The sequence below is a fragment of the Perna viridis genome, chromosome 1 (assembly GCF_037379345.1).
Source record: "Perna viridis isolate PV_CMFRI_1.1 ecotype Kerala chromosome 1, ASM3737934v1, whole genome shotgun sequence".
Taxonomy (NCBI): domain Eukaryota; kingdom Metazoa; phylum Mollusca; class Bivalvia; order Mytilida; family Mytilidae; genus Perna; species Perna viridis.
In genome coordinates, this window is record NC_142445.1 from 70,970,646 (window position 1) to 70,992,860 (window position 22,215).

General features: G+C 31.7%; 1 protein-coding gene across 3 annotated transcripts; it reads left to right on the forward strand.

Moving 5' to 3' along the window:
• The first annotated feature begins 73 nt into the window (after positions 1-73).
• Positions 74-21,940, forward strand: LOC148630232 (mucolipin-3-like). Of its 3 annotated transcripts, none has more exons than XM_088563702.1 (15): positions 74-284; positions 3,762-4,078; positions 4,401-4,592; positions 5,773-5,923; positions 6,378-6,492; positions 8,235-8,331; positions 8,676-8,772; positions 8,950-9,068; positions 10,215-10,364; positions 10,720-10,752; positions 13,073-13,186; positions 14,680-14,802; positions 15,844-16,050; positions 18,365-18,504; positions 19,278-21,940. In XM_088563702.1, the coding sequence occupies exons 1-15, from the start codon at positions 170-172 to the stop codon at positions 19,318-19,320; spliced, it is 2,013 nt and encodes a 670-aa protein (XP_088419828.1). In that variant the 5' UTR covers positions 74-169; the 3' UTR covers positions 19,321-21,940. The 3 variants fall into 3 exon arrangements, with proteins under 3 accessions (XP_088419828.1, XP_088419835.1, XP_088419846.1); XM_088563720.1 differs by lacking the exon at positions 74-284 and adding an exon at positions 881-1,002; XM_088563709.1 differs by lacking the exon at positions 10,720-10,752.
• The last annotated feature ends 275 nt before the right edge of the window (positions 21,941-22,215 follow it).

The window sequence follows — 22,215 nt, forward strand, 5'->3', positions numbered from 1 at the left end:
TTTTTTAACAACAGAACTTGTCATGGAATTATTGTGAATAATTATTTATTGAAGTAAAAGTAGTATTTCCCCAATTCGCATTTTACGACAGTAGTCAGCTGACAGAAAGGTTTTTTTGAAATCTACAGAAAACTTCCTTGTATTATGATGTTATTGTTCTATATTTCAAATGTCAGGACAGAAATGTTTTCGTTTATCTGAGTCTGACAGTGATTCTTGCACTGACAGTGAAGAGGAAGAGAGGAAAATTAGATCACATTCAACTAAACTTAAACCAGAGCAAGGTACATGCATGTTCTCTGGCGTTTAAGACCCTGCACCATTGGCATTAGCTGTGCTTGATGTGTACTTCTTTAGCTCAGTTTGTAGAGAGTTAGCTTACAGCTTTATTGGTTATATCGGAATTTCTGTACTTGTCAATCACGATACTGGTATAAAAATTATTCCAGTATTGTGATTTTTTTTCAAAATTTTGTTCAGTACTGGTATACTTACTGGTATTGTAATTGTGTTTGTGAATTTAATTAACAGTGCGTTTTGTAGATTTTTCTGAATGTGTTTTGTATTTTGTCCAGTTGCCTAAATTTGCTTATTTGCATGTCATGTTGCAGTAGGCTATGTAAGTCTTGTCACGTGACTCCGTGATTTTATGAGAATGGGTCCTCGTCTACCATTCAAATGCATGGAAATTCATCATTCAATATTAAAAGCATAATTTTTTTTTGTGTGGATACATACTGATAAAAAATGACAAATATCTAGTTCTACATTATGAAAATGTTAAGAAAAGCATAAAATAGAAGATTTTGCATTGTTATTGCAGCGTTTCGATTTCCTGGAAGTAAGCAATAAAATGCAGATCAGTCTTCGGATTTCAATACGTTCAGAAATTCCGGAAGGGAAACTGAAACCAGAACGAGACTTACAAACCCTGTTGTGATGTGTATTTGTATGAAACTAGTATACTGAAAGTAACTCTGCATAGAATAGACACCTGAACATGTAAAAGACAATTAATATTTTCTATTTATTATTGTGATATATATAACATCATAAAGTATGAGTAATAAATTATAATATTTCAACTGTTCAGCAGTTCAATTATTGAAATCACAGAGTTATTCTCACACAGTCAATTAAATAAGATACTGTTCTGCAATATGGGCAATGATATTGGCGTAAGCATTATCTGTGGTATGTAACACAATTAGAGGCTGCTGTTAGTAAAGCATGGTTCTTCATGTAGTCTTATAACTGCAGTAGGTCCTTTGCTAAAGATAATTTTTAGTGCTAGATCTGTGTAGAAGCTTGCCATGTTTACTGAATGATGGACATGGCAGATTTGATGGCCAATTTATGTTCAAATTACTCATCATGGCTTGTATTTTTCTGAACACTTTTCTTTAAACATGACATCAAAGACATGGTGAAGAACTTTAAAGAAAAAATAATGAAGATCAAAGACATCAAAAAGGTTTAATTAGATACTGTTAACTTAATTATCTAGATGATATAGGATTATTTAGAGCATCAAAGAACTTTGAAATTAAATGAATTAAAATAGTAAACTATAATAATTAAAACAGAAAGTAAATACATTGTAGTAAAATAAATGACTGGATATTGTAATGATCATTTAATCATTGCAATAGAAATCTTAACAATAACAAAATAATAATTTTATTTCGTAAACATACCCATAAAAATGTTTTCATTATAATTTAAAAAGAAATGTTTTTGTCCATCAATTTTGTTGCATATTTGACCAAGATGTTCTTCTCTAGAAATTTTTTTTAATGGAAGATACATGTTATAAGTGTTAATATTTTTATTCATATAATTTCATTTTTGTCTGGTCTGGTATTTTGCAATTATTTATTTCAACTACATCAGTATTATATACCAATTAATATATTTTTTGAAAAAAATCACAATACTGGTATATAATACATGTACTGGAATATTTTTTATACCAGTATTGTACAACAAAGTTGATGAAAGAAAACATTTCTTTTTAAATAATTATGAAAACATTTTTATTGGTATGCCAGAATTGCGATCGCCAAGTACAGGAGATCCGTTACATCTATGATTCCTGGTTTGTAATTTTGTAGAGGCTAGAGTACTGCATCACGATCTACTGGTCAAAGAGTAGATCTTGCTGTTTTCAAGACACAATCAATTCTTGCCAATCTGCTCACTTAAATTTTGTTCTTGAATGTAAATCATTATATGATAGCTCATTTTTGAGAGCAAAATATCAGCAATCCATTAGACACTTTAAAATGTTTGGCAAGAACTCGTTTCACAGGAAAGGACGAAATATTGGTTGGCAAGAATAACTTGCACTGGTGAAAACTACTCCTTGACCAGTATATGTCTATGAGATAGAGAAAGGGTTTGGAAATTCTCCAAAGAAAGTAGCTTGCCAGACAACCTCTAGTATTTCTGGCATACATTTGCTCTACTGACTTGATACATATATGTCTCTGTTCATTTCCAACTCATTAGTGGGTATATATTTAAGTTCTTTCCCCTAATTAGTCTCAGAGCTGTATATCGGTCCGACTCTTCACATTTTCTGTTGTGGTATCATGATATCTAGGTATTCTAGAAGTTTAAGAACATTCACTTACCTTAAACTCCCTGTGTGCCATCTTGCAAGATTTTTTTTGACCCACAGATCCTTAATTTTGGAACTTCTGTAGGGTACCCTTTTACATGTACACTGCTCCCTTTGATATCATATAAACAAGTTTCTTACAAAAAGTGGGTGATTTAAGTATCAATTTGTTGTTGTTTTACCTGTGTAGGCACAGTTTTTAGTAAGTTGACCCAAATTAATGCAAGTAAGAGAATATTTTTAACTTAAGTCTTTTTTGTATGCAAATAAGAGGAAATTTTTGCATGGATAGAATAGGAACATGTTTTGTGTTTTGAGTTCTGCAGGAATATGAAATTAACAGGTATATGTATACAATACATTGTGAGTGGATTCAACTGTAAAGATTTATGCAAAAAAAATATCGGTACATTTAATTTCATCAAAAGCTATACTTCACAGAAAAAAATAAGCCTCTATCGAACTTAGAGAGAAAAGACTTGGGCAAGTAAATTGTTTCCTTGAAAAGGCTTTTGCAAGTATATTGTTTCCTTTTTTGTTCTTTGTTGTGTATGTCTGTTTTCAATGTCTGGTCTTTGTCCATGGATTAAATTCTTTTCATTACTGCTAGAAGCTTGTTCCCTCGATTACTTTTGAAAAGGCTAGGCAAGTAAATTGTTTCCTTGAAAAGGCTTGAGCAAGTAAATTGTTTCCATGAAAAGGCTTGGGCATGTCAATTGTTTACTTGAAAAGGCTTGGGGTAAGTAAATTGTTTCCTTGAAAAGGCTTGGGCAAGTAAATTGTTTCCTTGAAAAGGCTTGGGGCAAGTAAATTGTTTCTTTGAAAAGGCTTGGGCAAGTAAATTGTTTCCTTGAAAAGGCTTAAGCATATAACACATTATACAGATTAGACGGTTACAGTGAAATTCACTTTTTGGTTGGTGTAAATTGTTTTATTTGTACTGACTGGGAACAAGGGAAGATTTTGTTCTATTATATAGAGTACAGATAAACCAAGAAACAAATGAAATACAGAAGTAATCTCATCAAATATGTAAAGGGAGAAAAATGAAATATAATTAAATTAAACGAAATCAAACAACGACCTAAAGATAAAACCTGTATATAAAGTAATAAATTGAACTTATGGTTTCTTTCAGAGCTGTTGAACATGTCCAGAAATAATCATGGTTCTCCAGATAACTCCCAGAATATATCTATAAACCAACCAGACAATATGGAAAACCTTGGAGGAAATGTGTCACCTGATAACAATGAAACTATTGGTCAGGAAAGGAGAAAAGGACATCCTAACAAACCACTCCGTAGAGTTCCTTCTACGCCTTATTTAGAGGATAAACTTAAAAGAAGGTTGAAGTTTTTCTTCATGGGCCCACATGAAAAAATAGTAGCAAGGAAAAAATGTCCATGGAAACTGATACTACAGATTTTAAAAGTTGTCATAGTAACAATACAGGTGGGTTTCAGTTGTACTTCAACTTTAATCTCTTAGCAATTCAATAAATCTTACTGAAAAATAGTTAAATGAATGAACAGCTGGAAAATTAATTTACCAGGATATGAAGGCATTTACAGGTTTTTGTTTTTGTCATAATTGTATAGTACTTATTTCTATGCTAAGCAAGCACCATCAATTATCAACTTGTATGTAATTTTGAATTGACAAATTGTCGTTAACTTTGACTGTTGTTTGTTCATATCTGACAGACAGTGAAAAAGAAGTTACTTGATTGATACCACAGCATGAATTATATTTAATATGGTGATATTTGTTTCAGCTCGTTTTCTTTGGTTATGAAAGGAATTTGTTTGTTGAGTATGTTGAGAAGAATAACGTAGCATTGAAACACCTATACCTGAAAGACTGGGACAATTCTTATGAAACAATGCCTTATCCACCAGCAACAGGGGAGTATGCTGTTTATACATTTCCAGATCTGTTAGACTATCTCAACTTTGCTACAAGTCAGGTTGGTTTTTTTCTGTAAACTACCAAATTTATTTGATACAACATAATTTCAAATATACAATTATGGCTTGAAAAATTTTTATTGTCACTGTCATTATTAACTTTTATCCACTCTTTTTATATGACCTGAAAAACTTCTATTTCCTTGTTTTTGTCCTTTTTTTCAGACACTTAGTTTTCATGCAATAACTTGAATAATCTAGATTGATATTGACTGATCAAGATTTCATATCACAAAAAAGTTTGGTATTGATTTATGGAGGGAATTTATGTGACTCATATGGACCAAAATCAAGTTTTTCATAAAATTAAACTACAATGTATGTAACTAAGTATATCTAAACAAATCTCTATGATGAAACTACCACAACATTCTACACCATAGAAGTCAGGCTTTGTTTGATTTTAGGGTTTGAGTCTTGAATGATTTAGGATGTATAGTTTGAAAAGGGGCAAAAGCAAACATTTTCTGCTTTCCAGATTATAGAAAGAGTAAAATTATACATGTATATGGATATCTTTGAAATTATACCAAAAGGTTCCATACCTCAAAAGGTGGGTGTTGATTGGTTATTTGAGGTTATGACCTCAACTGTTGAATAAAATGGACTGAAAAAGATCTGAAGCAAGCATTTTATTAAATTTACAACTATACATACACATGTATATAATTTGTCTTATGTCAGGCTGGTATGTTGCAGTTAATATAATCAATAAATGAAGGAATTAGTGTAAGGATCTCTATGATTTGTACTATATGGTTCCATAAATGGTCTGTTGTGGTGGATTAAATATCCTTAAAATACAGGAATATGAGGCCAAAAAGGAATTTGATATTACATTTTTTTTTCAACTTACTTTGTATGAAGGACTTTTTCATATGGCTCAGTTGAAATTTTGAAGTTCTTGGACCACTTTCATCTTACTCAGAATCTTGTGCAGTCTCAAACTTTTAATCACTATCTAAATTCAGAGCCATATAAAGAATTAATGTTGTGTCGGTACTTATCCTAATTGATTGGGTTTCTGCTGTTCTAACAAGCTGTATCAGCTAAGCTTTTTATTGTTTTCTTTTAAGTTTAATCTGGTAAAGTTTTGTCTTCAATATAGACTTATTCACTGTAGATAAACAAATCTTTTGATTAAATGCCATTTTGTTTTTTTGTTTTTTGTTTTTACAGTACAACCAGACAGAGAACCTTTCTTTAGCTGTGTTTCAGCTATATCGTAATGGCACTGATTTAAAGCCTATGAAATTATGTAGTGAGCATTACAGTGGAGGGATAATTTATCCCAATGGCTCCTTTAGCCAATACTCAGAAAAATATAATGGTAAGGCTGTAACTAATGAATTGCCTATATTAACATTACTTCTCTAAAACTTATACATGTACTTACATGTATTCTGTTGATTCAAGAAGTGCATTTAACAGTGATGTAAAACACTCTTAAATACAGATTTTTCTAATAACAAGATATGTTAGAAACTTCTAGCCATTTCTTTATTCACATACTTGCTTTGTCTTTATCAATGTGGAAACATTTTTGGAGGTTTTCTTGAAAAGGAAATTTAAAACATTTTAATTTCTTAACTTTTCATCATGCTTAGAACAAAGATATTTATAGATATTAGTAGCCTGTCTTAATAGATTTCATTGCAAATAATTATTTAACTATTTGATTCATTATTGTTATTGAATAAGCACTTTTTGGCGAGAGAGGTTCTGTATTAAACAAGTACAAATCTTGTAAAGTTCTGTAACATGCTGTTTAATGACTTTTGTAGATTGTGAGCCTATTTATCCAATACAAGTTTTTAACACAACAACAAAGAAATATGATGACAAATATGATATTTATACTTATCTACAAAATAAAAGTAAACTTTATATGTTTCACAGGTAAATAGATTAAAGTTTGATGTTTATCATTAGATAGTTTAGTAGTTTTCTCTTCATACAAAGTATGGACAAGACAACAACAAACTTCATTCCTTACTTGTGACTGGTGTAAAAAATACTGTATGATTAAACAATGTATGGGGTCATACCCTCTGCTTACATACTGAGTTTTGTTATGCCATGTGTAACTGTTTTATTTTTTATATGACTCTGAATTCCAATTAATGTGAGGTCATATAGGTATGGGGTTGTTGTTATTTGCTTTGGGTGTTATGGTCCAAAGAATTAAGGAATCAGGTGCCAAAAAGGAGCAAAATATATTACAACTTGCCTATTTCCTGACTAATTTTAATGAGGATTAATATAAATCATTATTTCTTGGTTTTTTTTTATATCCTGAATCTAACCCAATATTAAGAATTTTGATATGGACCCAGGTTTCAAGGTGGTTCAAGTGCTGAATCTAAGTGTTTTTAGTTTAAAGCTGCATTAGCTGTCATTTTAGTAAATTTTTGTTTCTGTTGAAATGTGCCTTAACTGAATTATTTCTACAAAATTGTGCTTTTCCTGTATAATTTTATTTGATATCCACAAATAAAATGCATTAAATACATGAAATATGTGTCAATACATTTATTGTCTTGCAAGACAAAAAGGCCACCTAGATAAATTTGTATGCACATAACTTCTGGTGACCTTAATCCATGCATGTGCTGTAAGAATAGATCCTTTTAAAAAAAATCTGATTGTAAGGTGGAAGTGCTTAATCAACAGCAAGAAAGACGGATGGACAAGCAGTAAAAGAAAAAGGTTCAAACATAACATAAGGATCCTGTTGTAATTGACGTATTGTGATATAATGTGGCACAAATATGGTCAGTTATTGTCATTATTTATTGGAAAACTAATCAAGAAATAGATGAAATGCAATGTAAACAAGACACGTACTTACCTGTGTATCCGTTATTGTTATTTTTTTTACCAAGGTGAAAGTATTTTAAACCCAGGTGATTGTCCTGTCAGCAATCTTGGGAAGTAATGACGAAAAATAATTAGATTAGAGCTATCGATCTTCTTTGATTAAAAAACGTTGTTTTCACAATATTTTGTAGGTATTATCGGCATTTATTTCTTCAATTGCATTACTACAAACTTATTTCATTGAATCAGCAAAATTCAGTTGAATCAAAACTGAACAAATTTGGCAACTAATGCAGCTTTAAGGACTGTGTTTTTGAATTGGAACTTGTGGAGGTTTTAATGTTTACTTATACATTTAATTCAGTATTAGGCTCTGTTTGATGAGTGCACTTCCCACTTATTTCAACAAAATGGAAATTCTTCTGGTTCTCTGATATGTTGAACCAAATTGTATTTAGGTTTTTTTTCATTTTAAGACCATGATAGGTAAATGCTTTAGAATTTTTTTCAATTGCAATGCAAATAAGACTTTCATTAATTATGAACAAAGTGTTAATTCTTGACCAAACAGTTTAGGGTTTGGCCTCTATGGTCAAATCAAGCTGCTACACACAAAGCATTTGATTCTCTACTAAATATCAAGTGTTATAATGTTAAAGGATAGATAAATTCTACTGAAAATACCTTCACTTTTTTTGTAAATTGTTATAAATTCTTGTTTTAATAGCAAGCATATAATATCTAATCGAATCTATTATATATATAACTGGTTTTAAACATGTCAGCTTGTCAGTTCAATATCTTCTATCTGCTATTTTCAGAATTATTAAGTTATCACTAAAGTTTAAACTGAGATCCTACAGACTGAATGCTGAGGGGAAAAAAGTAGCACCTGAATGCTTTATCATTCATGGCAAGGTAAAGTTGCCCCTGAATGATTTATATTCATGGCAAGGTGAAATACAATAGTACACAAATATACATTTATAATACTGCAATGCTTTATTTTCCTTTGTAAAATTTGTGATTGAATGTGGTAGTGGGATAATGTTTTAATTAATGATTATATGCAGAGAGAAATAGTAAGATATGAATGCAGGTTACTTTATTGAAGATATCATTTGGTAAACTTGCCCATCTTTTCCATCTGTGTTGATTACATCTATATAGTAAGATTTCAGATAATATTGTTTTTACTCTCTAAGTTGTTAAATGATTACACACGTTATATCAGTATTTCATTTTATTTTCTGTTGATTCAGATAGTGTATGATGATTCAAATAGAGATGGACAGATGTTAATTAAGTTAGTAACCAATCTAGAGGAAAAAACTTGCTGTGGAGATTACAGTTTTAATCGTGAGTATTTTTCAAAAAATCAAAAATGTGGGTCATGTGCACATACATGGTAATTTCCCAATCGGACAGTATGGTGGAGGTCCCATAACTCATCAATGATAAAATCTACCTTAATAAACACCAATGATACATGTAGGTGACTTATCCAACTAATGCATTTTATTTTATATATTTTAGAACATGAGAAGTTAGAGAAGATATTTTACACTCTATATGATATCCTGGTCATTATTGTTAGTGTTCTGTCCGCAGGGCTGTGTCTTAGATCTCTGTATAGAGGACATCAGCTGAAAAAGGTAGGTCATTTATAGTGTTCTGTCAGCTGGGGACTGCCTCAGTGGTCTCAGGGTAGCATGCACCCCTTCAGTGCAGAGGGCTGTGGGTTCAATCCCCGGCTAAGTTACACCAAAGACTTTAAAATTGGTAGTTACTGTTTTATCATCAAATACATGGTATTAAAGGGGATAAAGTGACAACTGGTTGGCTAATATTCAAAATAATGTGTCTGAGATTAGTAACATACTTACACATGGGCTGTTGCTTCTGTTAGCTAGCACAATAAAAATCTAGCTCAGTATGTTGGACTAGTACAAAGCAGGGTCTGTTTGATTGGTCAATAGTTCTTGTCCTCAGTTTCATTAAATATCTGCCATATGATGTTAAATCATAATAAACCAACCAATCAATGGCCAGAAAGAAGCATCTATCCACTAATGAAATTTTTAAAATGTGACCCAATTCTTCAATGCTGTTTTTGCAATTCCAAGCTTTGGAAGATAAATTCAGGCCATACCTGTTTTTTTTGTTTTTTTTGGGGTTTTTTTTTTTTTCTCGCAAATACAATTATCAAACACTGACACTGAAGTAATTTTCATTTTGATGAAAGTTCCATATATATCTCAAAATGTTTGTCTATGGATTAGGATAAAATAATCATGGTAGTCTAAAATCTTATGAATGTAGAATTCTGGTGCCATTTGCTACTTACTTAAATGTTGGAAGGAAAGTTCATGTAAACACAAAAATATAGATCTGGAAACAATGTAATACATTAATAAAGCAATAAAAATCCCAATCTTGACCTTTGGGTCAAAAGACCACCACCCTTGGTACCTACCTGTAAACAGAGTCTTGAGATTGTGTGAACTCCAAAAAACCTTTATCTTTAAAGACAGTTAAGTCATAACCCAAACAGAAGCAAGTTCCTGTGGTTTTCATGTAAATTTTCAGGTTGGAAATGTATCATTCACTATGAACTTATTTTTTACAGTAAAAACTGCTTACACTGACTGGGAAAAGTTATAGGAATGAATGAAAGGTTACTTCTCTCGCAAAGAGCAAATTAAGTTAGTAAAAAAAACAGGTATGGCCGGTGGGGTTAATTTGTCTCTTAGACATATACATCAGACCTATTCTCATTATATATTATTCATATTTTGCAGGACACAATTGAGCACTTCAAAAAAGTTTATAGAAAAGAGTTGTCCTCGGGTGATAGGTGTGAGTTTCTAAACCTGTGGTATGTGGCTATTGTTGTTAATGATATCCTGACAATTGTTGGTAGTTCCTTCAAGATACAGATAGAAAACAAGGTATGATGTCACTAAATTCTTTATACCAATTTAAACTTTTTAAAGAAGTTTGTGGTGGAAATTATAATAAAGATGTTACTTTACTAGGATTGAGTAATTACTTAATTTCTATGATTTTTATGCGAGTTCTTGCAGTGTAACTGCCTGATATTTGCATCTAACTTGTCTCAGTTCAAATCATTATTGATGTTTTATTCCTTTGTCCACTTATGACTATGCAGTGTATTTTAATCCTTTCCTTATACTATGCCTAAAACTATAGTCCAGTTTATGGAAGATTTTTATTTACTTTATACCTTATCGAATTGCTGAGTTACTAACCTTCATTATTTCTACTTTAATGTTAATTGTACAGTTTGGTGTGATAGCTTATAATCGGGCTGAGGAGGTGAGGTTTATATGTTATGGTGCTGGTAACACATGCATTTCATCCATGCAAGACTCCTAGAGAAATCAAAAATTAAAGCCCCCATCATCACTATCATCGTCATTATCACAATCACATACATAAAGTCCTCCCTATGATCTATTTTTAGTAAGAAAATGGCTGATAACCTTGGACATCAACTAATCTGACCTTCAATGATCTGGACAAATGGCATATGTGATGCCATCAGTATACTGTATCAATGACTGTAATTGTCATAATTGCATTAAATCATTACATGTAATTTTAAAGTAGTATGTTACTTTCGATTTTTGTACCCAAAGCATTCAACCCAAACTTTTCAGATTAAAATTTTCAAGTTAATATCAGTCAAATCATGCAAAATTGTGATGGGTTTTTGAAGATTAATTTTTTAATGAGGAAAATAGATGTAGCTTTACAAACTGAGCAGCTTCTTTAGTGTTTTAAAACTCACTGAATGGCAGTAACATGTTAATTTCTAAATGTAGGATGGTACTTTTTAAAAGTAACAGAATACTTTTTTCAGCAATTTATTTCTAAAAATAATACATATCTAGATGTAGACTATGTTTTTCAGGATTGAATTTCAGAATTTTTTCCACTAGCTAAATTTAGCATGTAATGAAAATTTACACTCATTAAAATTAAGTTTTTTTGGTTATTTCTGGACTTTACCTAAATGACATACAGAATTCCACTAGCAAATTTTAGCAAGTGGAAATAATTTTTACGAGAAAAATTGATTTTCATCTTGCATTTAGCAAGTATTTCCCCTTAAATTAGATCACTGTTTTCGTGTTTATTATTTATCAAAAGTAACATGCTACTTCATTGATGAAAGATCTGCTAGAAAAAGGTAGCGTATTAGAAAAAGCACAATTATGACATAATCAGCCATTGAAAACACTGTTTACAACATAACTCTGTTATCATCTTCTTTCACATGCATGAAATTACAGCAGTCATGTATGGGGTTTGATTAGGTTATTTTGACCAGTGATAATGCAGAATATATATATTCTTGGTAATGTTTGAGAGTATGTCTTTTTTCCATTGATGTAGACATTTTGTCTCTCTTTGTTTTCAAGGGAGGTCTCACTTACCACTTCTGGATCAAATGGCCATTTTTCTATGTAGTTTCAAAACACAGTGAACCTAGATCTATGCATTGTAATTGCATAATTTGTGTGCATGTTGATGAAAAGTAGTCAAAATATAGCTGGGAATGTGTACTTTGAAATCATATTTGTAATTTACTACAAAAGTGTATGTGTATTGTTTACATGTGTGAGTAATTTGCCTCCATGGTGTCAGTAAACAGAAAAAGTCAAATTGTTCATTTTCAGTTTAAATTATTCAAGTTGTGAAAAACTTCTATGATCTTCATAACTTCAGTATAATGATAATAATTTTCCATGTTTTGCAATGGTTTGTAAGTTTATGTGGTTTTAAACATAATGATTGTAAACAATCACTTATTATACATTTACAAAACAAATTATATTTTTCTTCTAGTATTTGATAAATATATATAGTGGGTACACTGTTGTATAATAGAAATGATATCAACAACCCCATTTATTGACTGCCTACTATTATATTGCTGTAGACCAGTATTTTGAAATCTGGCTATTAAAGGAGACCAAAAAAGTACTGTTCTGTGATAAAAATTGGAAATCTCATTTATAATCAATTAACAATCTGGTCTTTTGTTTACTGTTCTATTTTAAGATAGTCCATCATTTTAATTTTTATGCCAATCAGAGATATGTATATTGAAAAAAGATCAAATTATTATTTCAAATGTCAAAAGATCTTATTGTATTTTGTTTTATTTTACTGTAGATAATGGTAAGAATGCATGAATTGACCTCATAGGGGGAATAACTCTTATACACTATTATATGTAAACCTTCCTACATGGAAAGCAGATGGGCTTAATTGGAGCCAAGAGGGTTTAGCTTCTTGGAACTGAAGTAGTTGGCTTTCAGCATTTGCTGATGATGCATGAACTTTAAATTATTTTATTTTTTTTATTAGAACAAGTCAAATTTGTACTCTAGACAGCATGATTTGGGTCAAACTTTATATTATCAATGCTCTGTCAAAAATATGATTAGGATAATTTCATTTATGAAGACTACTTAATAGTACATTGAAAAATTGAAAGTCAGTATAAAACATTATCTCATGAATTCTTTAATGATATGATAATGTTAAAAATTAATTAGACCCATAGAAGCAAAATCGTACATATTAATATTTTTTTTTTATAAACACTATCAATGCTTTTTTTCAGAATGCTGAAAGTACTTCAGAGAACTATGATAACTGCAGCCTCTTTTTGGGAACAGGAAGTATATTGGTGTGGCTTGGTGTGCTTCGTTACCTTGGATTCTTTCAAACATTCAATGTAAGAACTTTTAAAAATAAGATTACACCTATCAAAGACATTGGTATATATTCTGTAAAGATTTTTGATACAATGGTTACTTTAACAATCATGTAGTGAATATAAGTTTTCATTTATATACAACTGCAAAAATTTTGCAGTCATGTGACGGTACGATACTGTTGTTATTGGTTTGTACATCAATAGACTCTTGGTTTTAATGTGCTAAGTTGAATATTAGTCAATGGATCTAGATTAAATTTTATTCAAAGGTTTCATACCATAGAAGGAAGGTTGGTATAAAATATTTTGGGTTATAGCCCAACTCATTTAGAAATTTGGGACGAAAACAGGATAAAAAACAACAATTTCATTAAATTTGATATGTAACAGAAGTAGGAGTGTACAGATCTCAATGAAATCGTACGACAAGGTTCTTTACCAAAACAAAGGCCAGACAGAAATTGATTTTGGGGTTATAACTTGAATCACTTAGGAAGAAGGGGCTTGAAAGGACCAAAAAACAAACATTTTTTGATTTCATAACATTGGCAAAAGTAAAAGTATGGGTCTGTGTGATATTGTATTATAAATTTTCATATTACATGATGAACTGTTTCAAAATAGGGGCCAAAAAAAAAAGGAGATCAGAAGCAATTATTAATCAAATTTAGTTATACAACCTTAGTGTAAGTGTATGGATCTCTCTAGTATTATAACACAAGGTTCCATAACACTAAATTTAGTCTGGGGTTGCTGTTGGGGGTTGTGACTGTGAAGGAACTGTTTCCTTGTTTCTTTGTAATAACTTGAAATGAATTTCTATTTATTTGTAATTAAGGGTTGCGTGTCATAAAAAGGATTATTTTGATTAGTTTATAGTGTTATGTCAATAATCTCTAGGACCAAAGATCTAGGCTAGATCACATTTTTATCAACCTTGTTTTAATTGTTTATTTTTCATACCCCATTTGCAAAGTGGGGTGTATATAGTGATAGTTATATGTCTAATCCCAAGTTTTAAAGTTTATTTTATTGCTAATACTTTCCTAGTTGGAATCTAATGCTGTGTCAAAAATCATTATCAAAATGTATCAAGTTTGAAGGTGGAGTCCATACTTTTTCCAACTTTTCAAGGTTTGTACAATTGTAGTAAGTTACACTCTTCAAAGCACTAATACAACTGAAGAGTCAAAGCACTAATATAACTGCATTATGTCATTAAGAGATTTATCTGATAACAATATTACAGATGCTAAGTTTCTCTGATAACACTCCTTTTATTATTACAGATGCTAAGTTTCTCTGATAACAATATTACAGATGCTAAGTTTCTCTGACAACACTCCTTTTATTATTACAGATGCTAAGTTTCTCTGATAACACTCCTTTTATTATTACAGATGCTGAGTTTCTCTGATAACACTCCTTTTATTATTACAGATGCTAAGTTTCTCTGATAACAATATTACAGATGCTAAGTTTCTCTGATAACACTCCTTTTATTATTACAGATACTAAGTTTAGTGCTAAAGAAAGCTTTCCCAAACATGATACGGTTTTTAGTTGGTGCTCTGATGTTGTATGTAGGATTCATGTTCTGTGGATGGGTAGTGCTTGGTCCATACCATGTAAAGGTGAGTAAATGTGTTAAGTCCTTATCATGTCAAGGTGAATTTGTCCCTAGTCTGTACCAAATTAATCTAAGATTAAGTCCTTGGTCCATACCATGTTATGGTGAGTAAAAGTGCTTGGTCCATACCATGTTATGGTGGGTTAAAGTGCTTGGTCCATACCATGTTGTGGTGAACAAAAGTGCTTGGTCTATTCCATGTTATGGTGAGTAAAAGTGCTTGGTCCATACCATGTTGTGGTGAACAAAAGTGTTTGGTCTATACCACGTTATGGTGAGTAAAAGTGCTTAGTCCATACCATGTTGTGGTGAACAAAAGTGCTTGGTCCATACCATGTTGTGGTGAACAAAAGTGCTTGGTCTATACCATGTTGTGGTGAACAAAAGTGCTTGGTCCATACCATGTTGTGGTGAACAAAAGTGCTTGGTCCATACCATGTTGTGGTGAACAAAAGTGCTTGGTCTATACCATGTTGTGGTGAACAAAAGTGCTTGGTCCATACCATGTTATGGTGAACAAAAGTGCTTGGTCGATACCATGTTAAGTTAAGTTTATGTGCTATTAAGTCCTTTAATACCATGTTACAGCGAGTTAATGTGCTTGATCGATACCATGTTACAGCGAGTTAATGTGCTTGATCGATACCATGTTACATTGAGTTAATGTGCTTGATCGATACCATGTTACAGCGAGTTATGTGCTCAGTCTATACTATATTAAGGTGAGTTTATGTGCCAGGTCCAAACTGTATATTGGTAAGCGTAGTTATTTTAAGCTTATTTTTCCAATGTTAAGGTGAGTTTGGTGTGTACGACCAATTTGACTTATGTTATATACTGCAGTACAGATTTGTCTGTAAAATGTAACACTCATTTAATTTAAATATGAAGAAACTCCATTTATGAGGTATCTTGGCTCCCCTTTTCCTTTTTAATCCTTCAAAGTTAGAAGTTTTGATGAAATTGTATTTTTTTCATTTGTTACTTGTTTACTTGTTACTAGATTCATCTTATATCTGTACAATTTTTTAATTTCTTTTTTCAGTTTCGTCTTCTGAGCACATCCTCTGAGTGTTTATATTCATTGATTAATGGAGATGACATGTTTGTGACATTCTCTGCCACTGTGACTAAGAACAATGTGATCTGGTATTTTAGCCGGGCCTATCTGTATATATTTATATCATTATTTATTTATGCTGTACTTAATTTATTCATTGCTGTTATATTGGATACTTATGAAACAATCAAAGTGAGTATATTTCTTTTATCTAAAACATTTTATAAGGGTATATTTTATGAAGGGAGTTATTTAATAACCCCTCTCCCCCACACTTGCAAAGAATATTATTCCAATGTGCGTATAGAAGTATGCAGTATGTTTGTTGCAGTGTGTGTTTGGTTAAGCATTTTCATTTATAATTTGAAATTAAATTTAAGTACTCAAAATTGTCTGTTCTAAAGCTAGTTATTTCACATATAACTTAAAAATACTGGAATTAAACAACAATGATGAAAGAAGATATTTATACCCACTGTCATCTCTCCTCCGTTTTCATCTGTAACTCCTGCCTAACTACTGAATGAAATTTGATGAAAATTGAAACTTCACACATGTATGCTTTATCTTGTGATGCCATTCTATGCCTCATATTTTGCATGTCCATCTGAATGACTTGGGTTTTAAAGATTCATGTTGGTATTTATATGTGACATTAGGGAAATGAGCTTTGCAAATGAAAGAGTTTGGCTAAGCCTGACGGTTTTTGAGATATGATATGCAAAAAACTACTGTCTGACGTCTATGTTCTGTTATTAGTAACAGTGGCCATCTTTTTTCACCAGTCTTAAATCCAAACAGTCGTTTTGTTTAGTATACCCTGAAAAACAATAGTACTAACTTACATTTAATTCTGTACAGCCAGCACTCCACAATTTTGGTTGGCTAGGGATGAAAAATGACATTAATGGAAACAGGTGGTTGATATAGTGATTAAAAATGAAGATTCTATTGTAGATAAAATATTTTCTGAAAAAGGGGACTTTTAAAAGTTTCATATATTTTCAATGAAGGGACAATCTGGCTTCATTCCTATTTGTTGTGGGTAATTTTTTTCTAGAAAATTTTCACTGCATTCTGAAATAAAAATTTCCAAATATATATACTTACAGATGCTTGACAATTTTTTAAAGTGTTAAATGTCACAAAGCATCAGATTACAAGACCAAAATTAGACAGTTCTATTATACTGTGGAATGCTGGCTACAGTAGTTTCTGAGAAGACTTTTGGAAGTAATTAGATCAAAAACAGCAAAAAACATCCAAAAAGAGCAATAACTGATATGGGTAAACAGATTTTCACCAAAAGTTGACCAGAGATCTCATCATGCTGAATATTTTCACCCTATTTCAGAATTTGGTTAAAACTAAGGGTTATGGAGATATATGCAAAAATCTGCTGTCTGACCCCTATGTTCTATTTTTAGTAACAGTGGCCATCTATTTAACAGATCAAAAATCCAAACTGTTATTTTATGCAGGACACTCTAAGGAACAATCAAGTTTCGTCCAAATCTATTTAGTAGTTTCAGAGGAGAACATGTTTGAAAAAATTGTTGACAATGATGATGACAATTGATGGCAATAGCTCACATGGCCTCTGGCCAGGTGAGCTAAAAAGATGCATCTGGGTGAAGTCTGATCAAGTTGTGGTGTTAAGTGTAATTTTGTACTGTTAGGGCCCCACCATGAAAAGTGGGTAGATCACCTAAAGACATACCATAGACTGTGTCCTATGATCTTGAACTTTGAACTCAAGCTCAAATTTCTGTTTATTGGTGGCAAACTTGTGTCTGGGCTGTATCTTTTTTTGTCTCTCGATGTATTTGGCATGTGGGTAGATCACCTACAGACAAAGTGTCACCATGGATTATGGCCTATGTCCTTGATACCTGTTTTTCTGTGACAAACTCTTGTCTAGGCTGTGACTTATTTGTCTTTCAATGTAGGATTTTGATATTTGGCATGTAGGTAGATCACCTAAATCCATTTGGTATATAAGGCTTAATTGCCACAGCATGACCAACAGAAATGGATTCCATCTCAATGATTTCTAGTTTATTTTGTTTTTTTATTGAAATAGATATTGATATCAAAAAGTCAAGGGAACCAAGATTCTAGCAGAAATCAATGAGTAACCAAGGGAACCAAGATTCTAGCAGAAATCAATGAGTAATCAAGGGAATCAAGATTCTAGCAGAAATCGAAAGAATGTAATCTAGAGGCAAAGACCAGATATGGAAAACAGACGCACACAACAAAGAACATGAAATAACAAAAATAATACAAATGAACAACTCTGACTCCACTAAAAACTGGGAGCATGAACCAGGTGTGCCAGTAAGGTTAGCATCCCTCTGCTTTTCTAGAAACACTGCCAAGTTGCTCATAAAAAGTCAAGTCCAGGTTAGATGAAATAGGAAGGGAAAACTATGACACATTGAACAAAACAGTTCTCATGGTGCAGATGGATACACCATATGATGTTATGAATTACATGTTTTAGGAATACTATGAGCATGGATTCCCAAAGAGTGATTTACATGAGTTTATAGACCAATGTCAGGACCCCCCTTCATCAGCTTTGTATAGAGGAGAGGATCATGGAGGTTGTGGATTCTTATCATGTTGGTGTTGTTGTAACAGGTAAAATATCTCTATGATAAGAGTTGTTTTAATATGCTTCTGAAATCTGGGATAACTGTGGTTCTGGAAATGCTTCTAATCTAGAACAACTGCAGTTGAAAGCAGCAAGAATTGTTGCAGGATTACCAGAATTTACTAAATTAAAAAACTTTGTATTCCGAAATTGGGTGGGAATCTTTGGCTGGTAGACATATGTTTAGAAGGTTACAAATGTTTTATAAAATACAAAATCAAGATGCACCTGAATATTTATGTAGACTCACTCCTGCTAAGGTCCAAAGTACACGCAAATGAGATGAGATTATTCTACCTTATTGTCAACTCTCTTTTACAAATAATTCTTTCATTTTTTCATTCCAGCAACAATTAGGCATGGTATTTGAATATATTAGGCGATCCAAACGATTTCTTATTGTGTAATCATAAGTCTCAAAAACAAAACTTCAACATTTGACCCTTTTTTATATATTTCTCTTATGAATTTATAGTAGAAAATGAATGTTCTTTTACCTTGATTTATGTACTTCTGTTATACACTGTATTGTGGAGAAGACTTCATAAGTATGAATTTACTTGCGTTTAATACTTCTTGTTATTTGACAAATAAAATATGTTTAAACTAAAACTGTTTAGTTAGTTCAGTTGATAAACTGATAAAAATGTGTATTGTTCATCAAATACACTTTGGCCTTAACAGAGCATTACATTAGTCTTTCCATTGAAATATAAGGTCTCGTATAACACTTCCATGATTTTCCATTCTTTTTTTAAAGGGATGCTGACCAACCAGGAGAGTACACACCATTGGTCAAGTGATTCCATTGGTTGGTATTTAACTGCCAGAATTATATTACACAGCCTCACTGGTGGATGGCTTATCTGGCTACATTCCAATATTGGAACTGGTTGACATTTAAACAGGGAAGAAATTACCAGTGAACAATGATCATACATCTCAAACATGTTGATCTTATGTTTTATGATATTTTTATGTATTGTGTTTTCATTTCAAGTTATCAGTATTTTTTAATGCTATGCTGAAATGTAATAGCTGTGAGATTAAAACTCAATAGTGTATTTTTTGTGATGTTAAGAATGTTTTGCACATTTAATTATTGTGTTTGTTATATTTCTTACACTTTCAGAAGAGTACTACATGTTTTAAATGGTGCTGTTATTAGTGCATTACTATAAAAGTCAGGACTACATAATGATACTCATGTCTGTATATTTATAGGTTTGTTTACTTGTCTGTTTCATTGATAATAACAGAACCATTCAACTTGATCTATTCAACCGTAATGTGATGCTTTAAAATTTTAAGTTAACAATAAGTTCCAATGCTATACCGTATTTACCTTTCATGAGTTATGCCCCCTTTTCTTAATTATTTTGAATGTTGAAATGTCTGTGATGAGCTTTTGCCATCACTTGGTGTCCGTTGTCGTTGTCGTTAACAATTATACAAAACTCTTCTCCTCTGAAGCTACTTGATTGATTAGAACCAAACTTAGTATAAATGTTCTTTGGGGTATCCTGCACAGAACTGAAGTGGAAATTTTTTATGACGGCCATTACTAAAAATAGAATATAGGGGTCAGACAGTGGTTTTTCACATATATTTCCAAAACCATTAAAAATTCTGACATGAGGTTTAGCTAAATTCTGACATACGTAGAAGTGTTCATCATGATAAGATCTATCTCTGGTCAAATTTTGGTTTTAATTCGTTAAGCCATGTTGGTTATTGCCCTTTTTCAACGATTTTTGCTATTTTTAATGGTATTTCTTTCCAAAATCTTCTCCTCTGACACTACTTGACCAGTTGAAACTAAACTTGGTATGAAAGTTTCTTGGGGTATCCTGCATAGAACTGATATGATGATTTTTGATTCGTCAAAAAACATGGCCGCTGTTACTAAAAATAGAACATAGGGGTCAGACAGCAGATTTTTGCATATATCTCCAAAACGGTTAGGTTTAGCTAAATTTTGATTGAGTTAAAGTGTTCAGCATGATGAGATCTATCTCTGGTCAAAATCTGGTTGTAAAATGTTGAGTCATGTTGGAGATATTGCCCTTTTTCAACGATTTTTGCTATTTTTAATGTTATTTCTTTCAAAAATCTTCTCCTCTGACATTATTTGATCAATGGAAACCAAACTTGGTACAAATGTTTATTGGTGTATCCTGCATAGAATTGATAAGGAGATTTTTGATCCGTCAAAAAACATGGCAGCCATTACTAAAAATAGAACATAGGGGTCAGACAGTAGTTTTTTGCATATATCTCCAAAACTGTTAGGTTTAGCCAAATTCTTTCAATAGCTGAAATAATCCTTATTATTAGGACTACAAAAGTCTTCAGGGATAAAAGTTGTCAGATGACTCCTTGTAATAGTTATTGCCCTTGAAATGGGAAAGATGACTTTTTTTTTAACAGTTTTCAGTCAATATCTTGAAAACCATGATACATTAAAAGAAACTTTCATTTGTTGAAATGATCCTTATGATAAGCCCTACCAAATATGTCTTGAGTCAAAATTGTTGGACAACTTCTTGTTAAATTTATTGCCTTTGAAGGGCAAAATTCAACCAGGTGGGCAATTCAGACTCCTGGAAGCCTCTTGTTTTTAATTGATGTAATTGTAATATTTAGAAACTAAATGTGAAAGTATAGTCATTGTTAAATATGAGATTAGATTTTAAAGTTGTTACCTTTTGACTTCTGAATTCATGAATAACTTTTTACCCTCCACATAATGTTATCAAATATTTTTGATAGATCCTCTATTTCACTGAACACAGAATTCATTTATCACCATCTTACAATACAATCAAATAAAACTTTATACTGAGAATTTATTGATTTTTGTTTTTTAAAGAGAGCTTGGACCATCACAGTATTTATTTCCCAACCAACAATTGAAAACAATTCTCATACTTTGATAAAAAAAAAAACACCATAAAATAAAAAAAAAATGAATTACAAGAATTTTTTTCTGATCTGAAATCATTTTTTTAACATGTATTAATACTGTCAACATTGTCAAATAATAGCATCATTTGTAATAAACATGCATGCTTTTAGTGTATTTAGATACCATTGTAGTAGTTCCATAATTGGGGGGCTTGGCTAAAATACCAAGATAGTATACAAAATGGACAGTATTGCTCAATAATGCTGAACTATTAAGAATTTCATAGAGATCATAATATTTAACAATATCAAAATATTGCCCTTATTGATGATACACAGTGAGGTTGATTGTATTGATTCTACCATAACTTGAAACTTGATGCTACTGATCACTGAAAATTGATTTATCAGTTAAAACAAGTTTTGGACTTATTTCATATTTTTGTCATGATAGCATGCTGATGAACAATTGTTATTTATTTTGTGATATGAAGTTTAATTATACTATTTTCATGATTTATTTTGTTACTTTGATATGGTTATACTCCCTTTCCTGTTCCTTTAGTCTGAACAGCCTCAGGGTAGTGTGCTCCCCTTGAGTGTTGGAAGTTGTGGGTTGGATTCCCAGCTGATTCACAAATAACACTTTAGAATTGGTAGTTACTGCTTTTTGTCCCTTGCTACAATGTGGAATGCACTAGAAATACCAGTGTCAGTCTGTCCATACATCTGAACCTTGTGGATGCAACTCCTAAGAGACCATTGAATAGATTTTGTTCAAACTTTGTGCG